This window comes from Salvelinus sp. IW2-2015, linkage group LG8, assembly GCF_002910315.2.
Source record: "Salvelinus sp. IW2-2015 linkage group LG8, ASM291031v2, whole genome shotgun sequence".
Taxonomy (NCBI): domain Eukaryota; kingdom Metazoa; phylum Chordata; class Actinopteri; order Salmoniformes; family Salmonidae; genus Salvelinus; species Salvelinus sp. IW2-2015.
Genome location: NC_036848.1, coordinates 22,156,660 through 22,174,168, shown reverse-complemented (window position 1 = coordinate 22,174,168; position 17,509 = coordinate 22,156,660). Strand labels below are relative to the sequence as shown.

General features: G+C 42.7%; 2 protein-coding genes across 9 annotated transcripts in view; one reads left to right on the top strand and one right to left on the bottom strand.

The window, feature by feature from the left end:
* LOC111967598 (LIM and calponin homology domains-containing protein 1) overlaps positions 1-13,605 on the top strand; it is a 57,526-nt gene extending 43,921 nt beyond the window's left edge. For 3 of the 8 annotated variants that reach the window (XM_023992759.2, XM_023992758.2, XM_023992757.2), the window contains 12 exons: positions 469-574; positions 821-901; positions 1,556-1,587; positions 2,302-2,424; positions 4,560-4,652; positions 6,814-6,978; positions 7,312-7,409; positions 8,165-8,335; positions 9,704-9,787; positions 10,422-10,530; positions 10,942-11,044; positions 11,371-13,605. In XM_023992759.2, the coding sequence (XP_023848527.1) occupies positions 469-574; positions 821-901; positions 1,556-1,587; positions 2,302-2,424; positions 4,560-4,652; positions 6,814-6,978; positions 7,312-7,409; positions 8,165-8,335; positions 9,704-9,787; positions 10,422-10,530; positions 10,942-11,044; positions 11,371-11,396 (1,191 nt within the window). In that variant the 3' untranslated portion in view covers positions 11,397-13,605. The remainder of the gene's footprint in view (positions 1-468; positions 575-820; positions 902-1,555; positions 1,588-2,301; positions 2,425-4,559; positions 4,653-6,813; positions 6,979-7,311; positions 7,410-8,164; positions 8,336-9,703; positions 9,788-10,421; positions 10,531-10,941; positions 11,045-11,370) is intronic. The other 5 variants (XM_023992752.2, XM_023992753.2, XM_023992755.2 and 2 more) reach the window with 5 other exon arrangements.
* An 880-nt stretch (positions 13,606-14,485) lies between these two features.
* On the bottom strand, positions 14,486-17,303 carry LOC111967600 (paired mesoderm homeobox protein 2B). Its single transcript, XM_023992760.2, has 3 exons — positions 16,693-17,303; positions 15,853-16,040; positions 14,486-15,480 (listed from the first exon to the last, which is right to left on the bottom strand). The coding sequence occupies exons 1-3, from the start codon at positions 16,931-16,933 to the stop codon at positions 15,049-15,051; spliced, it is 861 nt and encodes a 286-aa protein (XP_023848528.1). The 5' UTR covers positions 16,934-17,303; the 3' UTR covers positions 14,486-15,048.
* Positions 17,304-17,509: the final 206 nt, after the last annotated feature.

Below are 17,509 nucleotides of genomic sequence, written 5' to 3'. Positions count from 1 at the left end.
CCTTCATTTTAAAAACATTTCAAATGAGGGCAGTGTTTCATGCAGGCTTACCCTGGTTGGACATTTAGATAACCGTGTAAATCTCTGTAGGACAAGGTGACTTTTATCAATATATTCGCCACTATCTGAAAGCCACGCCCCTACTAAGCCATACCTCCAGTCCAGGGTTCCTCCATAGAATTAGTTGTGGCTCGAAGAACCGTGGAGATCTTCAAGGAACCCGGATGATGGGTTCTTGGAGGAACCGTTAATGTGTCAAAGAGTGCCCGGGAGGGCGCAGCACCATTTAACTTGCAGATAGAAATGCATTATGTACAATGGGCATGATTCTATACTGTGTAGAATAGGGATATTGCATAAGCTATATAAATTCAATTTATATCTGCTACATTCTAACTAAATATTTGGAATGTTCTCCTGGTCATGTTTTGATCATTGTGTTTATGATTTTTCTGCTTCTGATCTTAGGTCAGTGAGCCCAGCCTGGAATTGTCTCAGAGTGCAGAGGAAGTTGCTGCCTTGGCTGATCCAGGACCTGTCAGAAACAAACCGCCATGTGAGGCACCCACAACAGGTAATCAAAATCTGTTTTCAGATGAGAATGAACCTCAAAAACGACCTTTTCCCAATAGTCTTTATTGTACGCAGCCCTTTCAACTCTGCTATCACACACCCCAACTATTTTTTCCCCCCCTTGGTTCTCCAACTGGCACTCTGTATTTTTGCTTTTGATCTCTCTATCTATCCCCTCCTTTTCTTCTCCTGCCCCCTGCCTCCTTCCTGCCTCCTTCCTTCCCCCTCCGTCTCGCTTGTGCTGTAGAGCTGGCTAACAGTACCAGCTTTCCGCCAGAAACCGGCAACCCTAGGTTAGGCCTACGTTGGGAGTTCTTCGCCCCACCAGGTAAACTGCTCACTGAATAGTTGGGCTCGCCTGTAACCCCCGTTGGAGTTCACATACTCATACACTGTGCAGGGTTTCCCCCGTGCTTCCCTAGGAGCTGGGTGACAGCATTGGAAACCCATTTCTTCAATCTACTGTTTTTTTTGTTTTCATTTATTATTGGTGTGCTGTGGATCCCATTATATTACACGTGAAGTTGGTGTTATAATGCTGTAATTACTACATTAACAATGTTAATACAGCATTGTTACAAGTGTAACTACCGTGCCCCTACAGGTATAAGAGCAACTTCCTGTAAGGTGTTACAMCACTGTTGAATGTTCCCTTTTGCACAGACCATCTCCAAAATGGAAACTGGAATTGTTAGCTACTCAGTAATTAAAAATACCTCACGGCTCGTCGTTTCTAAGCAACTCAATCTTTAACTTTATGCCTTATCGCCTTGATTTGTTCCCTGCCATCTTTCACTTCATTCCCTAATTCCTCCCCGTGACATTCATTATGGAATTAGCTTTTTCCATGTGTTCACACAAAGACGGCATAGTTAGCAAATGAGATGATAAAAATGTCCTGTCCACTCAGCATCAGTTCCTGTGTTGGAAAGATGTTTGTTTTCTAACCGTCTACCTTTTTTACTCTACTTCTATTCCATAGAGGGGGAAGAGCCGAAGCGTGGGAAAGTGCCGGTAAGTAGGTTGTAACGGCTCCTATAGTCTTTCCTGGTTGAGTTCTAAAGGTTTTTTTAAAAATTGTTTCTCATCCGGTTGAGCCAAAATGTGTTCATTAGGCCACACGTTTCTTATTGGGCAAGTTTAGGTGGCTCCCCGTTTCACTCCATTTCAGAGAGTGTTCTTCTGTTTCGTGCCTACTGAGCACAATCCTTTTGTTGTTTTTGTAATATATTTAGGACCTCCCTAAGACCCATGATTGACTGGTCATTCTTCATTGGCTCAACCTATTAAATGAGGATGATGTACAGAGTGCCCAGCATTGCTTTTCTCCTTTTCCCTTCATCCCCTCATCTCTCTTTTCTCTCTCCTTAGTAGGACTCCTTTGGCTAGCATGGAAATGGTGCTGTGGTAGATCAACTGTCTGTCTCCTCTTTCCCCTTTGTGGATGTGTGTGTGTACTTCGGTTTGTGGGTTGGTGTATGTATGCATGCTTGTGTGTGTTGTGTGTGTGTGTGTGTGTGTGTGTGTGTGGGGTGTGTGTGTGTGTGTGTGTTGGTGGTTGTGTGTGTGTGTGGGTGGTGTGTGTGTGTGTGTGTGTGTGTGTGTGTGTGTGTGTGTGTGTGTGTGGTGTGTGTGTGTGTGTGTGTGTGTGTGTGTGTGTGTGTGTGTGTGTGCTGTGTGTGTGTGTGTGTGTTGTGTGTGCAGCGGAACCCGGATGGGCCCTATCAGGTCACTCAGGTGTCATCCCCGGTAGTGATTCAGACTAAGCGGGGTGACCGCTGGGCTTGGGACCCAGATGAGGAGCGAAAGCGTCAGGAAAGGTGGCAGCAAGAGCAGGAGCGCATGCTTCAGGTAGCCTGAGTTATGCTACTAAAGACAGAAACGCTAAGCCTGACTTAGCATGCTAAAGCTAGGCCTGAGTTAAAATGCTGCTAAAAATATGTTAACAAAAGCTGATGCTCTATTGACGTTAGCAAAAGCTAGGCCTGAATAAGCCTGCTGTTTACTGAATATATGGTCTTCAGCCCCAGTTACATTTACCCAAAGCGGGTGCTTTCTATGAGCTTGCAGCCACATTTAACATAACCACAATATTGCTTAGGCATCTGCCTGCTCTGAGTCTGAAGTCGAACCCCAATCTGCTACTCACTGCTGTGCAGACAGTGGCCACACGTTAGCAGCATTGCACAATAAACACTGTGTGCTATGGCATGTCCTGCATCTCACATTCACTCGCCAGATCCCCAAATCTGCCGCCAGTCAACCTCACACTCCTCCTCTACCCACCCATCATAGGATGTGTCTCAATTCTCCAAAGTAACCTTCCTTTATCCTCACATCCTCACGATATTCTCAGATCTGTACAGAAGAAAGGGGGGAGATGAGGAAAGAAAGCCATTTAGACTATTGAGATCCACCCACAGGGTTTGCTTGGCTGATGCATGAACCCTTGTCACCCTTGTCACCTTTGACCCCTAAACACCCTTGTCATTGTATGGTGTGTCTGTTGCTTTGGTTGGCAGCTTTTTGATGGTTTGTATTTTCTCTCATCTTTATATGTTTCATCATGCATGCTATGTTTGTGTATGCCCACTTTTTCCTGTCACATAATTGGCCCATTTTTCTCAATGGTGCTTCCTACAGACCTGAACTCAGTTATTTATTGAGATGAAATCGAATGTGAATGGATAGTTCACCTCAAAATCAAAGTTGGTCCGATGGTTTCATATTTCAAAATGAGTCTGAAGTTGAGTCTTCTGTATTTCACACCATCTGTTGCGGGGGTCTTTCAGTACCACTTTAAACAAAGTACAACCTATAAAGGCTTTATAGTACACTGAACAAAAATATACACGTCACATGCAGCAATTTTAAAGATTTTACTGAGTTATTATTTATATAAGGAAATCACTATTGAATTAAATTAATTATTCCCTAATCTATTGATTTTGCATCACAGATACCTTAAAAGCAAGGTAGGGGTGTGGATCAGAAATCCAGTCAGTATCTGGTGTGATCTCCATTTACCTCATGTAGCTCAACACATCTCCTTCACATAGAATTGATCAGGCTGTTGATTGTGGCCTGTGGAGTGTTATCCCTCCTCATCAATGGCTGTGCCAAGTTGCTGGATATTGGCAGGAACTGGAACGCGCTGTCATACACGTCGGTCCGGAGCATCCCAAACATGGTCAATGAGTGAAATGTCTAGTGAGTATTCAGGCCATGGAAGAAATGGGAAATGTTCAGCTTACAGGAATTGTGCACAGATGCTTGCGACATGGCGCTGTGCATTATCATGCTGAAACATGAAGTGATGGCGTCGGATGAATGACACAACAATGGGCCTCAGGGTCTCGTCACGGTGTCTCTGTGCATTCAAATTCAGAAAAATGAACATTCAATTATCTGGCAACAGCTCTGGTGGACATTCCTGCAGTCAGCATGCCAATTGCACGCTCCCGCAAAACTTTAGACATCTGTGGGGTTGTGTTGTGTGACAACACTGCACATTTTAGAGTGGCCTTTTATTGTCCCCAGCACAAGGTGCACCTGTGTAATGAGCATGCTGTTTAATCAGCTTCTTGATATGCCCCACCTGTCAGGTGGATGGATTATCTTGGCATAGAAGAAATGCTCTTGGGACCAACACTTTACATTTTTGTTCAGCATACATAAAGCCTTCATAAGCAATACATAAATGTTTCACAAATGATTTATAACCGTATCCGCATCTGTAGTGGAAGGTTGCAGAGCTGCAGCGCTGTTTGTCAGACCAAGAGAGGGTTAGCTAACACGCTAAGTAGTTGCAAAGTTGCTAATTAGCTCAAATGCTAACGTTGCCTGTGATGAGATGTGATGCAACCTTTGGTTTGCTAGGCGTTTGTGTTATATGTTTGACCTACCACTTTACTTTTGTTTGTCTCAAAATCTCTCCTTGTCATTGTTGATGAATGTATGCCGTCTCTCGTTGCCAACGATAACAGGAGAAGTACCAGCGTGAGCAGGAGAAGCTGAAACAGGTGTGGGAGCGAGCGCAAAGAGAGGTGGAAGAGGAGGAGAGGCGGTACCATGAGGAGGTGTGTGTGTGTGTGTGTGTGTGTGTGGTGTTTGTGTGTGTGTGTGTGTGTGTGTGTGTGTGTGTGTGTGTGTGTGTGTGTGTGTGTGTGTGTGTGTGTGTGTGTGTGTGTGTGTACTTGATGAAGATGGCAGGGTTGAGAGTGTGTATTTGCACTGTGGGGGAGTAGTGAACTACATGTAGTTTAACTAGTAATTCAACTACATTTTGCAGTAGCTTGTTGGTAGTTAAACTCAATTCTAGGTAGTGTTTTCTGTAGTTAATTATTTTTTTTGCCATGTAACGATGTAACTAACTACTGGAACCACACTACTTTTTTTGCAAAAATAAGATAAATATGGGTGAAGTAGGCAATCATTTCCTTTCTTGTTTGGCATCAGTCCTGCCTAAATCTCACTTGAAACATTGTTTTTGTGTTTAACAGGCTAAATTACACATTCTGTTAACATATGACCCCAAAGTGATCTGTTCTTGTAATTTTGTATTCTATGACATTTCAGATTGACATAAGATAGTTTTTCACGAAGTAATACTTTTTCAAAGTAACTTTAGTTAAGTAATCTATCTTCTTCATATGGATAGCTTTAGTGTAGCTTAACTTCTTCCAGTGTGAAGTAGTTGGTAGCTTGGTAAGCTACAGTGCCTTTGGAAAGTATTCTGACCCCTTTTTGTTAGGTTACTGCCCTATTCTAAAATTGATTAAATCGTTTTTTTCCCTCATCAATCTACACACAATAACCCATAATGACAAAGCAAAAACAGGATTTTATAAATTTTTGCTAATTTATTAAAAATGTCAAATGTAAATATCACATTTACATAAGTATTCAGCCCTTTACTCTTTACTTTGTTGAAGCAGCTTTGGCAGCGATTACAGCCTCGAGTCTTCGTGGGTATTACGCTACAAGCTTGGCACACCTGTATTTGGGGACTTTCTCCCATTCTTCTCTGCAGATCCTCTCAAGTTCTGTCAGGTTGCATGGGGAGCGTTGCTGCGCAGCTATTTCAGGTCTCACCAGAGATGTTCGATCGGGTTCAAGTCCGGGCTCTGGCTGGGCCACTCAAGGACATTCAGAGGCTAGTCCCAAAGCCACTCATGCGATGTCTTGGCTGTGTGATTAGGTTCGTTGTCCTGTTGGAAGGTGAACCTTCACCCCAGTCTGAGGTCCTGAGCGCAGGAGCAGGTTTTCATCGAGGATCTCTCTGTACTTTGCGCCGTTCAACTTCCGTCATGTGCCTTTTACTGAGGAGTGGCTTCTGTCTGGACACTCTACCATAAAGGCCTGATTGTTGGAGTGCTGCAGAGATGGTTGTCCTTCTGGAAGGTTCTCCCATCTCCACAGAGGAACTCTAGAGCTCTGTCTGGGTGACCATCAGATTTTTGGTCACCTCCCTCACCAAGATCCTTCTTGGCGGCCAGCTATAGGAAGAGTCTTGGTGGTTCCAGACTTCTTCCATTTAAGAATGATGGAGGCCACTGTGTTCTTGGGGACCTTCAATGCTGCGTAAATATGTTGGTACCCTTCCCCAGACGGGTACTAAAACACAATCGATACAATCCTGTCTCGGAGCACTACGGACAATTCCTTTGACCTCATGGCTTGGTTTTTGCTCTGATATGCACTGTCAACTGTGGGACCTTATTTCGACATTTCCAAATCATTACCAATAAATTGAATTTACCACAGGTGGACTTCAATCAAGTTGTAGAAACATCTCAAGGATGATCAATGGAAACAGGATGCACCTGAGCTCAATTTCAAGTCTCATAGCAACGGGTCTGAATACTTATGTAAATAAGGTATTTCTGTTTTTGCTTTGTCGTTATGGGGTATTGTGTGCAGATTGCTGAGGATTTTTTTTAAATATTTTTTTTTTTTTTTTGAATAAGGCTATAACAAAATGTGGAAAAAGTCAATGGGTCTGAATACTTTCCGAAGCCACTGTATGTATGTGACTGCTGACTGAAAACAAACGTGTTATCATCCTATCAGTGTCCTCCTACCTTTTACCTACAATGACTCTTTCCTGCATTATGCCCTCCCTCTCGCCCTAACTCCCTCCCTTCATCCTTCAATCTTCCCTCCTTCCCCTCCCCCTTTTACCTCCTCCCTCCGCCTTCTTTCGTCCTTGCCTCCCTCCCTCCTTTCCTCCCTCCACAGGAGCGCAGGATACTAGAAGAGACTGTGGCTCCCCTGACCCCCCTCTCCTGCAACTTGCCCTCCCCCATCCGGGGGGACGCCCCCACACCAACGGACCCCCAGGACACCATCGTCCGGTCGCTGGCCGACTGGGAACGCAAGCAGGAGCTGCTGGAGAGGCAGGGGGTGAGAGGAGACGTTATATTGGGTTACCTTTGGAATCAATCTCACATTTTGAATGAGCCATTTTATTCAACAGTAAATATCTGCAAAGAGGCAATGTGTTTTTTTGTTACACTGGATTTTAAGGTAATACAACTTGACACAGTTCGAAGGCATTATACTCAGTGTATGAGTAGGGACGTGGACTTCACTAATCCAGTGAAATTGTGAACTAACCGTTTGAATTTATTGAACAGCTAATATGTCCCATAATGCAGTATGTTTTGTGTTTCAGTGGATTTTAGGGTGATTGTAACTAACCCTTTGAAACTGCCTTTGTCTCCGTTCATCCACCAGGGGAACACAGAGAGTGTGGAATGGAAACGACAAGACAACGACAGGAGTAGTGACATCAGCACAGCGTCCAGAGATGAGAGCCTGAAAACAGCAGTTAGGTCAGTCTGAGAGCGAGCGTGCGTGCATGCGTGCGTGTGTGTGTGGACATGTTTAACTATAGTTGTGGGGACCAGAAGTCCACACAAGAATAGTAAACCAACAAAAATTTGACCAACCATTTTCTTGGTCCCCACAAGGTCAAAATCTATTTCTAAAGGCGTTTAGTGTGAGGGTTAGAATTAGTGTGAGGGTTAGAATTAGTGTGAGGGTTAGAATTAGTGTGAGGGTTAGAATTAGGGTTAGGAGATAGGAGATAGGGTTCGTTTTAGGGTTAGGAGCTAGGGTTAGGTTTAGGGTTAAGGTTAGGTTTTTGGGTTAAGGTTAGGGTTAAGGTTAGGGTAAGGGTACGGGTTAGGGTTTAGGGAAAATAGGATTTTGAATGGGACTGAATTGTATGTCCCCACAAGGTTAGCTGTTTGGCGGGGTTTGGCCAGGGTAGGCTGTCATTGTAAATGAGAATTTGTTCTTAACTGACTTGCCTAGTTAAATTAAGGTTAAATAACATTTCATTTAAACATTTAAAAATCTGTGTGTGTGTGTGTGTGTGTGTGTGTGTGTGTGTGTGTGTGTGTGTGTGTGTGTGTGTGTGTGTGTGTGTGTGTGTGTGTGTGTGTGTGTGCCCTTGAACCCTACAATGGGCGTGAAAATAATCACTTTCTATTTATTATCATGGCTCATTAATGACAAATGTTAATTTTTTTGTACCCAAACTGAAACTAATCAGTCATTTAAGCAAACATTCAATCATCCACAGCTCGATCAGCCAGAACAGCAGTCAGACAGACAAGCTGGCTCCGAGTCTGAAGAACGGTCAAAGAGCACCACCCGCCATGGCCCTGCCCCAGCCCCCCAACAAGAAACAACATCCAGAGGTCTTACTAGACTGCACCAAACCCAGCCAGCAGACGCCCTCTCGGGACAGGAGGTATGTGTGGGTGCGGAGAGATGTGGGGTGGGGGTAGGGTGCATGCATGAGTGTGAGTTTGTTCTATCATTCACAGGCTAATATACACTGTATCATACAGAGAGGTTTCTCTTTTTGTTTTTAAGTTAGTTTATTGAATGCTACTCCACATCTTCTATCTGTTTGATGGACATGCCTTTTACCCAGATGGCCTTGCCTCACTGTCATGATAAACTGTTCATCTCAAACCACCCACTCGCCCCTACCAACTCACTCGGAGGGCCCTCCGTTGTCACGTGTTGCTGACGAAACTCCGAAGGGTGACTTCCAGAGAGTGGCGAGGGGATCAATAAACCCATCAACAATGGGACACACTGGTGACTTGAATGATGCAATTCGTGTTCCACTTTTAAATAATAAAACAAGCATAACATTTAAATGAGCAAATCCAGCCTATCGTTTTACAAGAGATAAAGCTCGGTAACAGTTAAGCATTTAATTTGGGAGGTATTTCATCTGTTACGTGTCAAGTCTCAATATCAGACATAAACAAATTGGCGTGGCATGTAATTAGGCACGACTCTCCATTCTGTTGTTCTGAATTGCACATAATTCCAAACACATCACGGTGCATGTTGGGATATCACTTCGCTCTGAATTATGCAGCCTTGCTGGCTTGGCTGAAGTGGCTATCGCAGGGTCTAATTAGCCCCATGCACCCTCGATAATTTTTACTCCATAAGCTTTGGGGCACTTGTGTATATGGCGGAGGCACACGTGAATGAGCAAATGGAGGGCTGTGGGAAAGGGAGTGATTTGGGATTCAGTGAAGGCTTTATAGATTAATGACAACAGAGATGATACATTTACAAATTCACCAAAAAAAGTCCCTTATTTATAATTGTCCAACCAATAAAAATGTATTTTTTTTGTGGTTCAAGAGATTAAAAAATAAATAAAATAAGAACACATATTGGTAAACCTACTGCCTATAGTGCGAATTTGTAAAATGCAGCTGTATTGCACACTGTATGGTCAACAGAATTGGCATACAACATCTGTATTTTCACCTATAACAGTGTTTCCCAACTCAAGTCTTGAGTTCCCAACAGCACACATTTTTGGTGTCACCCCTGACAAACTCACCTGATTCATCATTGAGGGCTTGATGATTTAGTTGACAAGTTAAATCAGGTGTGCTTGACCGGGGCTACAAAAATGTGTGTTTGGGGTACTCGAGGACTGGAGTTGGGAAACACTGACCGATTGAACCTCAATATTGTTTGCTTAGCTCCCATACTTTTGATTGGTCCAATTCATACTAATGGATTCAATCATGTCCATGTTGCTAGGCAGGTCATCATGTTGCATGTTGCTCTTCATCTCCAGGTGTGGCTCTATTGAAACCATGGGGCCCAGTCCATTAAAGTCACCCACCACATGCCCATTCGACATGCCTCCATCTCCAAACAGGTATTTTGACGCATGTTGACATATTGTACACCAGAGGGCGCCAAACTCAGCTCCTTGAGACCACTCGCTGCTGCGTCTGTCATCTGTTGTATTGAGAAGGATATTGAACTTGCCGCAAGTGCAAGGTTTGATCTCTGTGATTAGTAGGGCAATCATGTCAGTTCTACAGAAGACATTTCTGGTATCTCAAACTGGTATAACTGAGTCACATATACTGTAGTAATAGGGCACACCCCCTCCCGAGTGGCACAGCGGTTAAAGGCACTGCATCTCAGTGCAAGAGGCGTCACTGCAGTCCCTGGTTCGAATCCAGGCTGCATCACATGTGCCTGTGATTGGGAGTCCCATAAGGTGGCGCGCAATTGGCCCAGCGTCGTCCAGGTTTGGCCGGGGTAGGCCGTCATTGTAAATAAGAAATGTGTCTTAACTGACTTACCTAGTTAAATAAAGGTTACACGTGTAGATTCATATGCTTTTGCTACAGTATATGCGAGTCAGGAGGAATCTACAAGCCTCAATCCCTAAATGTTCCATTCACTATCACTGGACCATACTTCATTTGGCAGCGCGGTCGTTCAGTTTGTGCTGCTCAGTTGTCAATCTGTGTTAATCGGGACCATATTCTCCCCTGCAGGTCAGTGAGCGGTAAGAAGCTGTGTTCCAGTTGCAGCCACCCTCTGGGCAAAGGGGCGGCCATGATCATTGAGACCCTCAGCCTTTACTTCCACATCCAGTGCTTTAAGGTCAGTATCACGCAGGCAGGCTGTGTTAGGTCAGCACCACATCCATCCATAGGTAGTAGCCACAGGGCCGTGACTAATGCACTTGATGATGAATTTCATTCCAACCCGTAGACCCAACCCCCCCCCAGATTCTCCTTGTTGATCTTTAAGGATAGTACAGGGGCAGGTAAAATGTCCCACCCAACCAATCAGAAGGCAAGGTGAAGGATTTACTATATTGCTTAAACCTTTTCGAATCCTCTCTCATCAATACTTTAACCGATGCCGCCAGCTTTGTCAGATCAGCGATTACTACAAGGAAGTAAGGAAAGAATTATGCATTTTCAACGTATTCAAACAAAGCCTATGTCTATCTTTGCTTCCACCTTCCTCTCTCTCTCTCTTCCTCTTCCCCCTCTCTTCACCCTGCAGTGTGGGGTCTGTAAGGGGCAGCTGGGTGACACCACCACGGGGACAGACGTGAGGATTCGGAACGGCCTCCTCAACTGCCACCAGTGCTATATCCGCTCCCGCTGTGAGTCACACACACACACGCATAGTTACACACACACGTATACATACTTGCATACACACTATCTCTCTCTCAAACTCACACATACAGACTCCCTCTCTTTCTCGCATACACACCTTTGTCTTCCTCGCTTTCACATGATAAATAGCTACATCACACACTGATTAATTTATTGACCTTTTCACACTATTAATTTTGCTGATATAGGAGTATCATTGACCAAATTGCCTCAGAGAAATACATGTATTTTTCCTTAATCCAATTGAATTATGATGATCATCTATTAGAGAATTTACGTTTGTGCTTATTATTGCTCTATTTCTTTTCAGCAGCCGGCCAGCCAACCACATTGTGACGACATTGGGAAAGCACAAGGATTACGGGGAAATTGTCTCCCTTCTCCCTTTTTCTCCAGTAATCGACATATGCGTGGAATGTGTCTTGTCTGTCAAGGCCTATGTTGGGATTTTTGCAATATCTGCAATTCACATCCCATGACTTTATTGAAATGGGCCAAAATATTCCTGACCTTGGGAAATTGTGTGTGCATTGAATATTAGTGACTGATCGTTGTAGTTGCCCTATGGATTATATTGACCCTGTATGATTACAGCTCAGAGGTTCTCATTTCCTCGTTTCTATATGCACCCACAAGCCCTTGTGAAGATGGCGGCCATTTTGATTCTGAGCTCTGATACTGTAAATTTGGTGTAGACAGTATGACAGCCACCATCACTTCCAAAGTGAATAGGAAACTCCTGAAAATAGCAATGCAATGAAATCCAACAAACGGATGAGTTTGGGACTTAGACTAAATATTTGTTAATAAGAAAAACCTTTTCTTTGAATCTCTTGTACGGAGGTTGTTAGATAGGCCTTGTTAGTCTTTCGTTTGTAACTTCAGCTTTTCATTTGTTCCTTTAAGAAGGTTGTCAAGATTTTGAATTAAAGTGTCAAGTATTGTAATAGAAGTGTATTCCATTTTGATGACTTGAGGTCTTTAGGGGTTATTTCTTGATGGTCAGCAAAAGTCTTAGAAAAGCCAGATTTTTTCCTCCTGATTTAAATTTTTGCTGAAATCACAATTAATCCAAACTCTGGTTTAAATTCTGGGAGTAAAATTGTTTTTCTGCCTTTCTTATATTTACAGGAAGCTCGAAAATTGGCTGTTTATCTTTTATTTATTCCCTATTGCTTTAGTAGCCTACTGGATTAAAAAAAATATACCGTGCTGTTACTAGGATATACATTACCGTAACATCGCACTTTGGCCTGAAAAGGTCATCCTTTTCTCTCTTTCTTTGCTCGAAACAAATATCCGCTTACAAAGTTAGATGTACTTGATTTTAGAGCAATAACAGGAACTGGTGCATGTGAACTGGTTGCGCTTGTGGAGGTTAACAATTGTCATTAGTACGGATGTATGCTACTGTACTAAACCATTCGGTTTCCTCTTAACCCAATTCTCTTTAGGAATTCCACGCTTGAAATGTCATAAAACATGTGCCTTAGGTAAGCAGGTGATTGCACACGCCAGGGAAGGGAACCCAATTACGGTGTCCACTTAAGTATGACTGGTAAGAATGGGAGGTATTTGTCCATTTGAGTATGATTGGGTAGGTTAGGAGGTTTTTGTCGAAATAGTGCTAAAACACAGAGGACACTGCACCAGGACTTAAAATCGCCCCACTCCAATTTTTTGTTGTTGATATCCCCCTTTATTTTTTGCTCATGTCATAGCCTACCAAACCTTCCATTGTTTTCTCATGATTTCGTGATTTGCGGTGATAGTCTTTACAATTTAAAACGGAATTTAGAATATATCTAAGACACACGGTGGAAATATTTCATATCAGCCATTTGCAACAACAAAAATGCCATTGTTTTTTAATTGTGTTTCCGAATGTTTTTATTGTATTATAATGAGTCTACATGCCTCTCCCTGTTGACAGTGGTGACGATTTTGGTAAATGCTCAGCAATAGAATACTATTTTCAACACAAAAAATAATAATCATTAGGCCTACTTGTTGCGTTGTGAAATTATGGCTAAAATGTTCTTACCAGCAGTTGCACGTGAGTAACATTTGTTTGGATATTAACTAAAGACCAGTGCCAGCAGTTTGAGAAATTATACCAGTTGTGGATATATGTTAAAATGGACGTAGGCCTATTCCAAATCATTTGCTATGTCGAAATAAATCCATAGCTTACTCTTATATCGGATGTATGATCCATTCTCAATTGTAGCTTACAACTTTGCCCGTCTGGGTACATTTTTCTGACATACTGTATTTTTAAGCTTCGGTTCTGATTGTGTCTTTTTTACTTTTACTTAGGAAATGAATCAATCTCGGCTAATTCTGCAGGGGGGCATCTTTGAGACAGAAATATCGATATTGTCTTAGCAGGATGAATAGCTTGGGAATTATATTTTATGTCTAAGTTCTGTATTTATTGTAATATTCACCTGAACACTATCCGAATATAGATACATGTGATGTTCAAATGCAATGGCTTTATAGTATACTGTATGTTTATAAATAAAATGTAACAAAAAATGGACTTGTGGGTGTCTGTAGTTATGATATTATGAAGTAATGTGCAGCATGTGGGCGATTCGGCTCAACTTGCCAGAAGCGTGCTTTCTGGCGGGATGCGCTGTCCATGGTGCTGAAATCAATCCCCAGCCAGTAGAATGGGCCACGGCCGCCAGAATGGTGTCTTTCAGTGTATTAGGTGACTTATATTATAGATGTGCATAGTAATACATTATATTATAGAATCCATGACAAAAGTTATTAAAGAATGTGATTTAATTTGTGAGAACCAATATGTGAATTTGACATGGATTAGGGAATCAGAAGACAATAGCAATTTATGTGCGAATTTGGTTAACCTTTCTTTTTAAAATATTTTCTATGCAGAATTGTAGCCTAAGGTGTTTGCTTACATTTTGTCTAAAGATGTACAAAGAAAAACATGACAAAGCAAATTTGATTATTATTTTTATCATCAACAACCATTTCAATGGTACACCTGGAAAACTATGTGAACATGTAGAAATATTTCCCTCTTAAATATAAGCATTCATTACCTACATATAAATAGCTTTCAAATCCTGGACAAAACATGTTACATTATGCTCACAAAATGGGGGAAATTATTATAAAATTGGACAGAAAAGACAACATGCAAATAAAAATGAAATAAATACAATGTTTGCATCCATTCCCTTTTTTTACACAAAATAAATTCGCCAATTGTAACTTTGTAAAACATCAAAAAAGACTGTGATTCTACAAGGGGAGTATGGCCTATGGTCAACTATAGGATACAATAATACATATTAACACTATACAATTTGAGCCACAAAAACACAGCCTTAGAAAGACACACAAAACAATTAGGCCTACTTATTCCTGTCAGCAGTGAACTGTTGTACTTTGTGCCTTTTTTTGGGGAAATAATGCATGTTCATTTGATATCAACAATTGAGAAAAAAAACGACATTCTTCATGAGCCCTGAAACAGTGACGAATAGGCTACTTATACTTAACAAGTTGCGTCAGGAAAATGACAAAATAGTCGATGTCTCATTCGATAATAAGCAGAGATATTCGATATATCAAACACCTTCAGTCAAATCAGAATGTTGGCAACTTTTTAAAAAACAAAGCAGTTGTAGCCTACGGTGTCCGATATATTTTGACATCTGGTCCTATGATGGGACTGCGTATGAATGCGCAGCTGTTAGTGGTTACTTGAACCAAACGGTTATAAGTGCAGAATGACCACAATACCAGACGATAACCGAGAAGGAAGGCGTGAGGCAAAAAAATAAAAGTAGTAATCTTCGTTATTTTACAACCGCGGTTATGATTGGCCTATCAGTGTCCTTCTGTCTGTCTTGTAACATCCCTCCTTCCACGGACTCAACACTCCTCAGTCACCGGAGTCAGTAAACCATGTTTCTCTTGTTGATTTTGTCAATGGGTCTCCTCTGTATTAGAACATGCTTGTCTTTACTAACGTAGCTTTGGCTCCGTTCTGTCTTTGCAAAGAGGACAGTACGCTGGCGAACGGTCCACCCAATGAGTCCGGGATAGAGGTGATGGTGCCGGGGGCAGAAGCCCAGCCTTGAATCGGTGTGTTTCCACACATGCCGGGAGACACTGATGTCTTCCCTTGGTCCACTTGTCCGTTTCCGCTGGAAATGTTGACCTGGCCACTGGTTGGACTGGGCCCGCTGCAGTTGGACGTTGGGACGGGGTTGGGCCCTGGTCCTCCGGTGCTGTCAGGATCGGTAGATTTGGTCTCTTTACTGTCCTCGTCCCTAGAGTCCGACTTCTTCCCGGAGCCATTCTTGGCAGCTGCAGCGGCAGCAGATGCCGCGCGCTCTTGCTTGCGGAATTTGGCGCGTCGGTTTTGGAACCACACCTTAACAACGAAAAACAGATGCAAAAGATTTAGACAACTGATAGTGAGCTTTTTTAAATTGTCATTAAATCAAATGGGACTACTGTATATGTAAATGACTGAAACCATTGTCATTCTGTCAATATTGGATGATGCAATATGATACTGTATCCGCATATTGACAGTCGGAAAACAACCCTCAAATGTGTAGTTATTCACATATAAGCATACAACAGTGTAAGCCTAGAAGTTCTGTACGGACCTGATTTTGGCAAAAGTCGTAATAAACCAAATATTATTTTTTTAACCCCAAAATAATAGTAGGGAGTCTTGTTCGTAATGACTCGAGTGCACTTGGATGAGGTGAGGATAGCGCCGGATAGCATAGCCTACCTGTACTCTGGCTTCAGTCAAATCGATTTTGAGCGCCAGCTCTTCTCGTGTGTAGATATCCGGGTAGTGTGTCTCAGCAAAAACCCTCTCGAGCTCCTTGAGCTGTGCGCTGGTAAAAGTGGTCCGAATGCGCCTCTGCTTTCTCTTCTCGTTCAGTCCACCATGATCCGTAAAGAGTTTGTAAGGAACTGGGGGAAATAAATGTCAACATTAAACGTATTTGCAATGGCAATAGCTATGGAGTAATAGAAAGATTTGATCATATGTAATTGCAATGTTGTCAGATTAAAATCAATCCGAATTAGGATGATTCTGTTGAAAATCGGGTTATATTGTTATTGTATTCTATAATCTGTTTGATTTCTTGTGGATTAGTGCTAAATTGAGACCAGTGATGAAATGTAATGTGGTTAATTGTAATGGTAAACTAATTCTTGCTTTGATATTGGGGTTCAAGTTTGGAAACTTGTCATAATGTTGCCATCTGTCCCGGTAGTTGCTATTGTAACTCCAATTCCGTGTCAATAATGAGCTTTAGTCTTTGGTTATCTAATTATTTTCGAAGCTTTATGTCTCGTCGCAAAGTAAATAAATTATGCCTATCATTTTGGCAGCTTAAGATAATTTTGTTGGCGGTTTGGGTGTGACTGGTATAGTGTAACCCCGTAACTGAATTACCGATTGCCTGCAATCGCTTCTAACGTGATAAATTATTTCATTTGTGTAAGCAAATTTCGTTTGGTAAATACTAAACACATTTCCATTTTCAAATGCAATCAAGACGTCCTATATACCCGGGTAGAGAGCGTGGAGTGGTGGACAAAGTTGGCGGTTGCTTACCTGCAGCGTACGGGCTGCTTTGGTGGTCCCGCAGGGTCCCCAGACTGCAAGACCCCGGCGTGAGCGACGGGCAGCCGGAGGTAGCCCCAAACGTGGTCCTGATCGGATTGTACTGAAACCCACTGGCTTGACTGCACGAGCTGAAGTCCGCGTAGGCTGATGCCAAGCTTGACGTGTCCATCCCGGCCATACATGACTCGTAGGCAGAGGAATTTAAGTAAGAATACTCCATTTTATACATTTGAAAAGGCTCCGTGGATAAAGAAAGCAGCACTTCCCAGGAAAAATGATAAGAACGCGAGATATGTTGGGGAGAAATGAATTGCTTGGATTTGACTGTTTTGGTAAGAGGCTCGACCGTGGGTAGATGTGCACTGCTCGGCGCCTGCTCCAAAACTGGCCTCCTTTATAGGAGCTTCGCCCTGTTTTATGAAAAGCCCCCTAAGAGCCGCCTAGCCTCAGGTCTCTAGAGCATATAGTCCTCATAATAAACTTGGCTCTTTCCTCTTGGACAATGGCAAAGCGTTTGGTCTTATTGCTAGCGCTTTTACATGACAATAACTCATCAGTCTATTGGGCTGGCACTGGGGGCCCGCGCTGTCCAACCTCCCTATCATTGATCCCCTGCATCTCTAATTAGAATTTAATACCACGCCATTACGAGCCAAGCCCCCCCCCTCCCCTCCCCTCCCTCTCTCCCAGCGCGCTATCCACCTCTCTCCTTTCTAACCACCATCTTGCCCTTTAATTCAATCACACCACTTGGAAATAATGAAAGTTGGGTGACGATTCTCCCTGATCCAATTTCCCCCAAGCT